Consider the following 12,185-nt stretch of genomic DNA (forward strand, 5'->3'; position numbering starts at 1 on the left):
TGATCATTAATGGACAGTCTTGCCTCTTCCTGACAGGAAACAAAACAGGTTTTAGGTCCAGGCAACAGCCCATTTTAAGTAGAGTTTTATTTTTCCTCCATTTTACTTCAAAATGACATCACTCCACGGTGAAACTCTGTTGATACAAGCTCACGTACCTGTGCATACTTACAAGGTAACATTAACACCAGTTGCGTGATTGCATTTATGCATCATGGACCTTAACCAAAAAGCCATTGGACTCAATGCAAAGTTTTTTGAGCTTCTGATTAGGCCCTCACTTTGCATATGCACGTCCAATAGCATCTTAAGGAAGTTGGGGGGAAGTATGTGTGTGGGGGGGGAATATTGTACAAGATGTGTGTGCAGGAAGGCAAGAGTGGCCAGAGTACTTCAAGGCTTTGAAGGGGAAAAATGAGCCTGAACTTGATGGAGGAGGAGGAGGAGTCGTCAGTGACAGGATTTGAAGAGCATGGTGCAGTCAGATGCAGGGACAGAAAGATGCTCTTAGAAGCAGTATTCTGACTAGACTCAAGGGGAGAGGCCGCAAAGGAGGATCCAATAACTGAGGCAAGAGTAGCAAGGCTGCTGGCAGTAGAGAGGAGGAAGGATTTGAGGGATTTCATTGAGGATGTCACAAGGCTTGCCAAGAAGGTGTATATGAGTATGTGGGAGGAATGGGGGAAAGGTAGCAGAAGTGAAAGAAGTTAGGAAAGGAGTGTGGTGGGGTAGAAAGATAAATTCAGTTTTAAACATGTTGATCTTGAGATTGCATTGATATTGTAGCTTGGACATCTCAAAGGCAGGACGAGATAAGAGATTGTACAGGAAGCGTGTGAGGAGGTTCAGATTACCAGGTATAGTTCAGGAATCCTCTACGGGCTTTGAGGTCTGAACATCTCAACCTTAATTCTGATTAATCTCAGCAACATTTAATAATTAATTACTTTGTTTGGAGGTTCCGCCACACATACACCTCTCTCCCTCTATTTTTAAAATTAGTAGCATCAATGCATTTTTCTTCGCTATTAGATTTTAAATGTTACACAGATGGGTCAAAAACCAAGCCTCAAAATATCAGTGCATAACAAGACTCCACACTTCCTCTCTTGGTGAACTCATTTGGGAATCACTGTACCCTCCATTAATATTGACTTAACTAAGAAGTACGATCAATTTGATAAAGCTATAAACTCCCCTCACCCCTAGTACTTGAACCATAATAATAAATTATAGTAATTGATATTTTCATACCAAGCCTTAATATAGATACCAGTGAAAGAGCCAGTGCATGTTCCCTGCCAGTGACTACTAGCATTATAGGAGGAAGGCTTGAGGTCTTGGTTAATGGCTAGAGTTAATTGAAACAGTAAAGAAGCTCTCAGAGCACCAGCCAAGTAGGAGGGGGAGCAGGTGTTGGGAGTGCTGCTCTCCCTCTGATATTAGCAAAGGAGGAGATGTGCTCCTTGCTGCTCCCCCTTACTTTAACCCCTGTTCCTGGCATAACATAATCCTTTGTGACACTGGCATGCTTCCGCTATAAAAGAAACCAGAAGGAACTCTTTTGTAGGAGTTGCAGTGACATCTGTTCTGAAGAAGTCTGTCACAAAACCAGTAATTCAACAGAGGAAACCAAGGTATTTCACCACAGTGAAATGAGATACCATTGACCTTTTCCACCTATTTGTTGAAGTTTCCATTGCAAAAGCAGGGGAGACTGATCCTATCAAAGAGAGAGAAACCTATATTCAGAGCGTTTTATTAAGAGTTAATGCACACCCAAGTCTATACAGTGCAGTACTCGGAAAGTTTGAGTGTGCCTGTATCAATTTTCCTCACTACTCCTCCTCAAATGCATTCTTTACAACTTCTGAAGTCAAACACACTCTTCACCATAGTAAAGGGTCACAACAACTAGTTTTAACCCCCAAAATGTAATGGTTTAAAAACTGTGATCGGGAGTATTTTCATCACTCAACTGAAATATCTCTCTGCAAGTTCATGACCTGGAGTTATACAAAGAGCATTGTGTTAATTCATAAAACCTAGAAAGGATATTGACTTAGAAAGCAACTATAAAGCACAAGTCAAATTTATGAGCCTAGTTACACTCTCCAAACCCTGAAGTAGAAAAAGAATAAACAGGATAGCTAGATTTTCAGATTTTATAGTATTGCAAGTGAAAGGAGTTATTTTGACAGTGGACCCTTTGAAGTGAACTTCAAAATAAAGTTGAATTGATCCCAGATGACATGTGTTGAATTATCCCACGAAACAGAATTAACATTTTAGTTCAGAATTTAAAATGACAGAAAGAAAATCTTCTCGTTCTAATGGAGGACTTTAAAACACTCCAAATAAAATTTGTTTTGAATTTTAGTTAAGATCTTTCAAAAACAAAAACCCACCAACCTATTGCTGTGCTGAAAATCCAATCCCAATCTGTGTTATCAGCACAAATTTGGGATTAACACAACTGTCACTGGAACACTGTAGTTCATTTTCTAAAAAAATCAGTTCAGTTTTAAAATGCAGATTACCTTTTTTGCACTTGCAAAGTAAAATGTGGGCACAATTTTGCAATTGTAATTACTTAATATTCTGGGGCAATCAGGTAGATAGATAACTAATAAACCATTGCTGCAGTTACTTTTCCTCATAAAATTACAGGTACAAGAAATAAGGCTACTAAATTTCAAACAGAATACCAATAAGAACCAAAGCTCACCCAGACTGTACCACTTTGAAAGGCTTTGTCTTCCTGATTTACCAGTATGAGAGGCTTTGACCTTTGACCTACCAGTATGAGAGGCTTTGTAAGTGAATTAAAAATTGTTGTCATTACTACAGAAGAAAAGCCTTATGGGATTCCAAGATAGATGTTAAGCATTGTTTAATTGTCCTTTTATTGTGCATCATAAATGTTCATTATAAGCTTTGATCTAAACCACCACCCAGTGAAACTGTCGCAAGTATTCTTTACAAGTTCACCTGCTGGCTGTCATAGAATAAGTAATCCTGGTTTTCTATTTTTAAGAAATTGGGACCTTGACTGCCCCCAATCACTCTGAATATAATTACGGACAGTCTCCCCATAAACTCCTTTTAGCTTAAAAAAGTTTACAAAGTGAATGGGGTTCTTTCTAGAAGGTAATTCAATATTCATTCATATTGTCAAACTCTTAACTATGCCTTCAATGGGGGAAATGAGCTATTTACCCGATTTCTCTATTAATAAAGTTATCAAAATGGACTGCAGGGAGAGGAGAAAGGAGGGTCACCTCCAGTTTCTTTAGACTAGAAAGGATCCATCAGGTGGTAATGGGAAATAAAAGTATTTCTTTACTATCTCTGCTATTAAAATGCTGGGAAAGATATATAATATACGAGTAAAAATTACACACACTTTAGTGAGGAAGTCCTCTATTCAGAGGAAACAAAATATGGACAAGTAACAGTTACTGAAAATTATGCAGACTTGCCTCTCATAAGTCAGCGAGATTCTGATTCTACTCTAATTTATGTTGGTTACATCAGAGTATAACTCCATGGATTCAATGGAGTTATGCACACCAGGGTAAGTGAAAGAAGCATCATGCCTCCAGTCTACAATGAAGTCTTCCTCCATTTCATCTGCATGCATAATCTAGTCACCACCTCTCAAGGCAGGTTTGCTCAACTGGCCTGCACTTTGTGGATGTTTTTGGAAGGCATGTGGACTACAGCAGGTTTAGGTAGTTGAGTTCTTTCCACAAAAAGCCCTACACTATCCCTACTGAAGTTGAGCTTGCCCTTTCCACTCAAAGTTGGCTTCCAGAAGATCCACATCAGTTATTAAGCTAAAGAGATACCAGCAGAACCAGCAGCGTTACCAGTTTGCGGGGTGATGCTCCCATTTCACAATCCAGACAGCTAGTATTCCTAACAGTAAGAATGAAGTTACGTATATTCGCATCCTACAGACTACTTCCCAGATGAATCAGACTGCAGGGCAAATATATTTTTCAAACAGAACAGTTAGCAAGAATAATGTTAACAACAACATAAAGGACAAAGTTTGCCCTCATTTACACCTTTGCAACCTCAGTGGTATCTGCATGGGTGGAACAGAGCTGAATTTGGTCCACAGGCCGAACACACTGCTATTATATTTGTTCGTATGAAGGCCTTTTCTTGCACTTACAGCATTCCACAGAGCCAGTTCCACTGTGAACTTGAAAAAAATGTCATTTAATATGCGAAGTCATTTCTCAGACAGACAATTACTCGCGTACTTCAAAGCATTTTCAAAAAACTAAAAGCAATTTGGTTAAGTCTTTACATAACTTTTCAAGTTTCAACTGACATGCAGTTCACAGCACTTGTATAAAAGACACTGCTTCTGAAGTCGTAATAAGCCTGCATTTATAATTCAGTTTGAAGAAACTTTTCTGCAGTAAGAATCACCCAACTTGAAAAATTAAAAAGAGGTTCCACACTTGCCCAAAGACTTCAAATATACATAGATGTGACAAGGGGAGCAGTTACATTGTGAATTAGAGATCATCTACATGCCACAGACATTCAGATATCTAATATGGAATCCTAATCAGGGCTAACCAGAGTACCTCTCATAAGCAACCACTATCAAGTGATGGTTCCCAAGGTACCATCACTTTAACTTGTTGTCAACTCAGCTCTTTAAGAGGGGAAAAAAACCAGCAAAGGACAGAAACAAAATATAAACATTCAAGAAAATACATATTTGAGAACCCAGACTAGTCTCCTAGCTGGGGTCACTGTTTTTGAACACATGATTGGGTATGTTTTGGTTGAAAATATTATTAAGTTATTTATTTTAGATAAGCAAGTTGGATGACCAATTTTCATTACCATATAAGTGTTTGTCTCAAAGTTATTTAATGCCATTCTTAGCAATATCTTTTAGAAAAAGAACATATGGACGAGGAAAGATCCTTCTACCCTTTTCAATGGAAGATAAATCTATAGCAGAGAAAGAAAGGAGCCTTTTGCCATAAGTGAAATTAAGTGGACTCCACCACCACTAGTCAATTTTGTTCAGAAGATGCTTATAGGTAAAGTCACTCTGCATCTACTAGCAAGACCTCAAGTGAGAGGAAGGAAAGAGGGAAGAGAAATAGTTTTGGATCACTGTTACCACTTACCCAGCTGGTATCTCACAAGATAGTCTCTCACTAAGGATTAATATCAAGCTTAAAGTTTATCCTTTTGGACAGCTCCAGTTCAATTTTTTCCATTTCACTAAGGACTACTATACATTCCTACTCTTCAAAAATTTAAAGAAAAAAAGTATTTTTAAAATTAAAACAGTTGACAATTGGATTATCAACCACCAGCAGAGTGATGCTTCTTTATGGGAGTGTTTTACACCTTGGGCTCAAGCAATATGGTAGTGCTCATCACTGTGAAAAAGGTCTCTTGCTGATCTTTGGTCTTTCTAAGACACTGCCAAATGTCCCTTTTACTTCTTTAAAGAAAAAGGCACCAATAACTTAGGCCTCAAATACAGGTCCTGTAAAAATCCTGTCAGATCTACTGGAAACGTTAAGATTATTAAATGATATGATTAGATTTTAAAGACAATCCACTGTAAAGTTTGCAATCCAAACTGCAGGTCATTGTGCTAATGCATGGTAACCTGAATATGCAATTGACTAGAATCTGTAAATAAACAGACTAGCAAGCTTCACTTTCATTGGTAGAAAAAGGTTAGAAAAACAGAAGTTAAACCCAGACAGAGGAAAAGAGCGTAGGATGAAAAACAGGTTGAAATTCTTCCACTCCTAAAAAGAAAAAAGTCTATGGTGTCATTAGAAACATTGGTAATTGTGTTAGGCAAAAAGAAAATCTGACAGTGATCCTTTAGGTGCACAGATATACACCAAGTGATGCTCTTATCACTCAGTCTGAATAAGTTGGAGCTGTAGAGTTTGAACCAGTTTTGTGGCAAAGAGAAGGAGGTTTCATTCAGCCCATTACAGACACGGAAGGCCCAATTCTGCTCCCACTTACAGTGGTGAGAGTTGACAGTAAACCCACTGAGATCAGAATTATAACAGTGAAAGAGAAGGATGAGGCCTGGATGCTAGCAGAAAAGTTTGGATCTGAAGCACAACTTCCTCCAAAGTTTGGGGGCATTTGGACTCCATCTCTCTATTCCACATCCATCTGGTTTTGTTGCTGGAACTTGATATGCACAGCCAGCATGACAAAGCCAGTGAGGATGCAGGCGGAGCCAAAGACCAGGTAGACAATGCCCAGGAAGGGGTTCTTGCCCCCCATCCAGGAAACAGTGCTGAAGATGACCTTCTTGGTGCCCTGGAAGGAGAGGACAGGGTAGTTGTAGGTGATGTTGAGGCAGTAGGTGCCCTGGGGCAGGCCAGAGGAGAAGTTGCCCTCACGCACGCGGCGGTAGAGCTTGCGGAAGGTAGGCAGGGCAGCGATGCGCATCCACACGATGAAGTCCTCGTTGATGAAGCCGGTGTTGTTGGGGTTGGAGTCCAGCAGGTAGGCAGCTTGGGGCCAGTTGGGGGGCTTGGCTGTGCCCTTGAAGGTGGCCTCCAAGGTGCCATTGAGGAGGGCGGGGTTGCTGAACTTGATGTTGGAGTCGGTCCACCAGGAGATGCCTCGGTTGTCCAGGGGCACGCGGTGGAAGGTGCCGTTGGCCAGGTGGTAGAGGGCGAAGGTGTCGTTGAAGCGGCTGTTGGCGATGGCCCCGCAGGGGGCGATGGGGAGGCCCCGGGGGTCCGTTCGGAAGGGGCTGCACTCCGTGGCGGGGCTCCGGAGCCCCGCGGCGTCCCCGCTGAGCTGCCGGTTGTCGCGGGAGACGCTGTAGCGCCGGTGGTTCTGGTAGTAGTTGGAGAGCTGGTAGTAGAGGCACACGGGCCCCGGGAAGCGCTCGGGCAGCTCGAAGCGCAGCGAGCAGGTGCAGGCCCCGGCCCCGGCCCCGGCCGCCCGGCTGGCGTTGGCGCAGCGGGAGCAGCTGTGGCCGCTGCCCGGCGCCCCGGTGTAGTCGAGCTCCAGCTCGCGGATGGTGCCCGAGGAGAAGTGCAGCCCCAGCCCCAGCGCCAGGCAGGCCAGGCCCACGCAGAAGAAGAGCGGCAGCGCGGTGCCCGCCGACAGCAGCGGCTGCCAGGCCGGCAGGCGCTGCTGCGTGAAGGCCGTGTTGTCCGGCTTGTTGCGGCCGGCCGGCTCCGCGCAGGGCGAGGCGGCGGCCATGGTGCCCGGGCTCCGCTGGGGCGCGCCGCCGGCCCGGCCCGCTGAAGAGCCGGCCCGCCCCGCCTGCGCCGGCCAGGTGAGGGGCGGTGCCGCCGGCCCGCCATCCGGCCCCGCCCGGGCCAGGGCTCCCCGACACCACCTTCCCCACCCCGTCCCTGGCCTCGCCGGCTGCCCCCCACCCGGCCGGGCCCCAGCCGGCAGCCCCGGGAGAGAGCCCCCCTCCCTGTCATTGCCCCCCCCCTTGCCAGCAGCCGCGGGAGAGAGCCCCCCTCCCTGTCATTGCCCCCCCCCTCGCCGGCAGCCCCGGGAGAGAGCCCCCCTCCCTGTCCTTGCCCCCCCCCGCCGGCAGCCCCGGGAGAGAGCCCCCCTCCCTGTCCTTGCCCCCCCCTCGCCGGCAGCCCCGGGAGAGAGCCCCCACCCTGTCATTGCCCCCCCCCCTCGCCGGCAGCCCCGGGAGAGAGCCCCCACCCTGTCATTGCCCCCCCCCCTCGCCGGCAGCCCCGGGAGAGAGCCCCCACCCTGTCATTGCCCCCCCCCCTCGCCAGCAGCCCCGGGAGAGAGCCCCCCTCCCTATCATTGCCCCCCCCGCCGGCAGCCCCGGGAGAGAGCCCCCCTCCCTGTCCTTGCCCCCCCCTCGCCGGCAGCCCCGGGAGAGAGCTCCCCTCCCTGTCCTTGCCCCCCCCCCTCGCCGGCAGCCCCGGGAGAGAGCCCCCACCCTGTCATTGCCCCCCCCCCCTCGCCGGCAGCCCCGGGAGAGAGCCCCCACCCTGTCATTGCCCCCCCCCCCGGCCAGCAGCCCCGGGAGAGAGCCCCCACCCTGTCATTGCCCCCCCCCCCGGCCAGCAGCCCCGGGAGAGAGCCCCCACCCTGTCATTGCCCCCCCCCCCCGGCCAGCAGCCCCGGGAGAGAGCCCCCACCCTGTCATTGCCCCCCCCCCTCGCCAGCAGCCCCGGAAGAGAGCCCCCCTCCCTGTCATTGCCCCCCCCCGCCAGCAGCCCCGGGAGAGAGCCCCCCTCCCTGTCATTGCCCCCCCCCCGCCAGCAGCCCCGGGAGAGTACCCCCCCTCCCTGTCATTGCCCCCCCCTCGCCAGCAGCCCCGGGAGAGAGCCCCCCTCCCGGTCATTGCCCCTCCCCCGCCAGCAGCCCCGGGAGAGAGCCCCCCTCCCGGTCATTGCCCCCCCCCCCGGCCAGGCAGGGCCCCAGGCAGTCCTGATCTCCAGCACTGCCCCTTAGGTAGGGCCCCATACAACCCTAGAGAGAGCCTCCTTCCTTGTCATTGCCCCACACCACCAGGCAGGGTCCCATAGCCCAGGGAGAGCCCTGCATAGCCGCCCTCGCCCCATTCCCAGGCAGGGTCCAGGATAGTCCAGGGGAGAGCTTGGCTCTTTGACAGTGTCCCCAGGGCATGGTCCCACAGAGCCCAGGGAGAGCCTGGCATAGCCACCCCCTGCCCTATTCCCAGCCAGAGTCCAGGGGAGAGCTTGGCTTTTTGACAGCGTCCCCCGGGCATGGTCCCATAGAACCTAGAGAGAGCCCGGATCTCTGGTATCATTCCCCTGAGCAGGGTACCATACAGCCTGGGGAGAGCTCTCTGGCCTAGCCTCCATCCCCCCAGGCAGGATCCAGGGAGAGCTAAGCTCTTCAACAGTACCCCCCTGGGCAGGGTCCCATACAGCCCAGGGAGAGCCCGGCTCTCTGGAATAGCCGCCCCCCAAACCCCTCCAAGCAGGCCAGGGGAGAGCTCACGTCTTCGACAACACTCTCCACAGCAGCATCCCATACAGCCCAGCTCTCAAGCACACATACATGCCCCACAGGACAGGGTCTCATCGAGCCCAAGGGAGAGGTTGGCCCCAGTCTCCTGCCCAGCCGAACTTCTTGTGAATGAAGAGCGAACCTGTACCCACTTCAATTTGTTTAACACCACCACAAAATGGAGTGCAGCCACAAATCAGTGTTATCAACACACAACCCACCCTGCATCTATTACTCCTGGGGGAATTCTGCACCACTGCGCGTGCACAGAATTTAGGTCCCCTGCAGATTTCTTTGCTTCCCTGCAGAAAAATGACTTTCTGATGGGGAAGCCAAGGGAAGCCACAAGAGCAGTCATGCGACCCTCCCCAGCAGTATATTTCAGGTGCCCAGGGCAGCACACAGAGAGGTAAATCACAGTGGGGCATGGGGTGGGACTGGGGAAGACCTGAAGGGTGGCTCCTACCCTCCGCCGGGCTCAGCTGCTAGTCCCAGCTGGGCTGGGGAGCACGGGACTTCCTCTTCCCTTGCATGGCATCTGGGGCTGGGTCAGACACACCCCAGATTTCTCCCGCAGCTACAGGAAGCTCTACAAAACTCCCCTCTCACCCCACAACACACTTTCTACAACCATTGCTCCTCAGCTGCAGGGGGAAAGATCTCTGTACAGGGAGCTGCTCCCCCATCTGCCCCACCCCCATACATCCAGACTCCTTCCAGACCCTCCTGCTGAGCCTCATCTCCCCATACACACTCAGAACCCCCCCTCGATGAGCCTCACTCCCACTGCACCTGGACTACCCCGACGAGCCACCCACACATGGATCACCACCCCACCGAGCCCCAACCAGCTGCACCTGGATCCCCACCCCACTGAGCCCCACTCCCCCAGCATCTGGACCCCTCACTGAGTCCACCACACCCAGACTCCTGTACCGAGCTCTGTCCCCCCCGACCCCTCCTGCTGAGCCCCAACCACCTTCATCTGGACCCCCCCTGCAGAGTACCATTATTGTTGCACCCAGAACCCCCCAACAAGCCCCTGTGTATCCAGATCCCCCCGCACCCAGATTGCCCCACACAGAACCATCTCAACCCACACCTGGATCCCACCATACTAAGCCCCTCCACACTTGGATCCTGCCGGGCTGAGCCTGCCTACCCACACTGGTGCACCTGGCACAAAGGGGCAGGGCCCTTAGGTGTTTCTGGGGCAGGCCCAGTCCTTGCACTGTGTCAGAGTTGGGTGCTGCCTCACTGCTGAGTCTGTGTCCCGGGGGAGCAGTACAGTGATCTCCCACCTCTGTACAGCCAGTGGCCTGTGCTCCCCAGTGCCATGCTGGAACCTTCACATTTATTTGACAAATAAAATTTGCAGAATTTTGCAAAATTTTAAAATATTGTGTGCAGAATTTTTATTATTTTGGTGCAGAATTTTTAATTTTTTGCCGCAGAATGCCCTCAGGACTAAATCTATACACACACAGAACATAAGATACACACACCCCAGCCCAGTTTTGCAGGCCATCCACACACACACACCAGCCCAGTCAAGCCAGTCATCTCTGCACAGACAATAAGATACACACACACACAACCCAGACCAGCCCTGCAGACCTTCTGTACGCACACACATGCAGTACTGCAGTGTATCTACAAACATGCAGAGTCCTGCAGGATACATACACACAAATGCATAGAGCCCATCCTGATACAGTATCTACACTTAGCCAGCAAAGCATCTACACACAGGTAAGTACGTATTATATGTAAACAGCCTAATGCACAATCTATACACATGCAATCCATCCTACCACAATATACACAAATGCATATACACCTAGCATGGCATCTGGTCAGCTCAGCATAGTGTCTACATATACACACACAGCATATAGCAAACTGTCTATAAATAGTCCAGCCCAAAATCTATACACACCCCAGCACAGCATGGTAGGACAGTCCTGCTCACTATTTGCAAACATAGCACAGCCTGCTACCTTAATACTTAGGTCATTCAAACTCAAATATTGATTATCTAGGGCTGACTTTATGCAAGGCTCAAAAAAGGTGTTTTTCAGGTTTGGGTACTACTCTCTGAGAATGCACTGCTTATATTGCAAACAGTTAAGGGGAATTCCACAAATAGCTTGGTAAGGAACCCTAATAGAAACACAATTCCAGTATTTTAACACCTTAACAACTAACGATGTCAAAGGCATTGTATGTTTTTTGTTAATTAGAAACATTGGGCATGTTTGTATCTAAAATTACCAACATTCAGCCAGGAAAATAGGAGGCATGACTGGCAATGGATAAAATGAGATTGTTACTACTAGTTTCCAAATCTGGAAAAATAGCTTAATTTTTTTACCGAGGGAGCTATTGTTTCAGTGATATTAATGTGTACAAAAGAAATGTTTCCATCTCTACCTGCAAGCAGGGCTGTTCAGGGGTGAAAAAACATGTTTAATAGAAATCATTCCCGCATTCCACTTTTTCACAGCTAGAAATATTTCACATGCTGAGTGGGAAAAATGGTTTAAACAAATTAGATGCCATACAACTTCATACAACTAACTTCTGGGACTCACCAGTTATCATCAAACACTATAGTTACTATCAAATCAAATGATAAGGTTACAAAGCATTTCCAATTTATTGGACATATCCTAGTTAACACCTCATCAGGACACATGAGCACAGGAGCTAGCCTAAGGTCTGTTCAAACATGTGGGTGCAGCTTAGAAGCACCAAATACCCATAAGGACTTATGTGCAAGTAATCCACATACCTGTTATTCATGGGGGATGTTGATCATGGCATCTGGTAGTATCCTTGGAGGAATAGGAGGAGGAGAGTGAATGTGGGGGGGCAGTGGCAGCTGGCAATATGCCTGATGCTGAAGTGCAGCAGCTTGCAGTGTGACTTATGTCTATTAGAAAGGTTAAGGTGGTCTCTGACATGCCCATTGGGGAAACTGATAGTATGTCAAATGATATATTCAAGATTTTAGTCTTTTATGAAACAGTTAAAGTTGCTTCTCTTTACAGTCTTGAACTGGGTTGAGGGCAGCTAGATAGTGCCTGGGTCCCCTGACGCAGATTTCATTGTTGTGTGGATTTGCCCTTAGGTAGCTACGAAACTACGGTTCGTGACCTCACAGTATGTTTATTGGTGGGCTAGCATGT

The 12,185-nt window shown here is 48.5% G+C and overlaps 1 protein-coding gene across 1 annotated transcript; it reads right to left on the reverse strand.

The window, feature by feature from the left end:
• Positions 1-1,743: 1,743 nt before the first annotated feature.
• Positions 1,744-7,283, reverse strand: TMEM30B (transmembrane protein 30B). The gene has a single exon (XM_073307534.2). It carries the CDS (start codon positions 7,237-7,239, stop codon positions 6,175-6,177), a length of 1,065 nt encoding a protein of 354 aa, XP_073163635.1. The 5' UTR covers positions 7,240-7,283; the 3' UTR covers positions 1,744-6,174.
• Positions 7,284-12,185: the final 4,902 nt, after the last annotated feature.

The sequence above is a fragment of the Lepidochelys kempii genome, chromosome 12 (assembly GCF_965140285.1).
Source record: "Lepidochelys kempii isolate rLepKem1 chromosome 12, rLepKem1.hap1, whole genome shotgun sequence".
Taxonomy (NCBI): Eukaryota; Metazoa; Chordata; order Testudines; family Cheloniidae; genus Lepidochelys; species Lepidochelys kempii.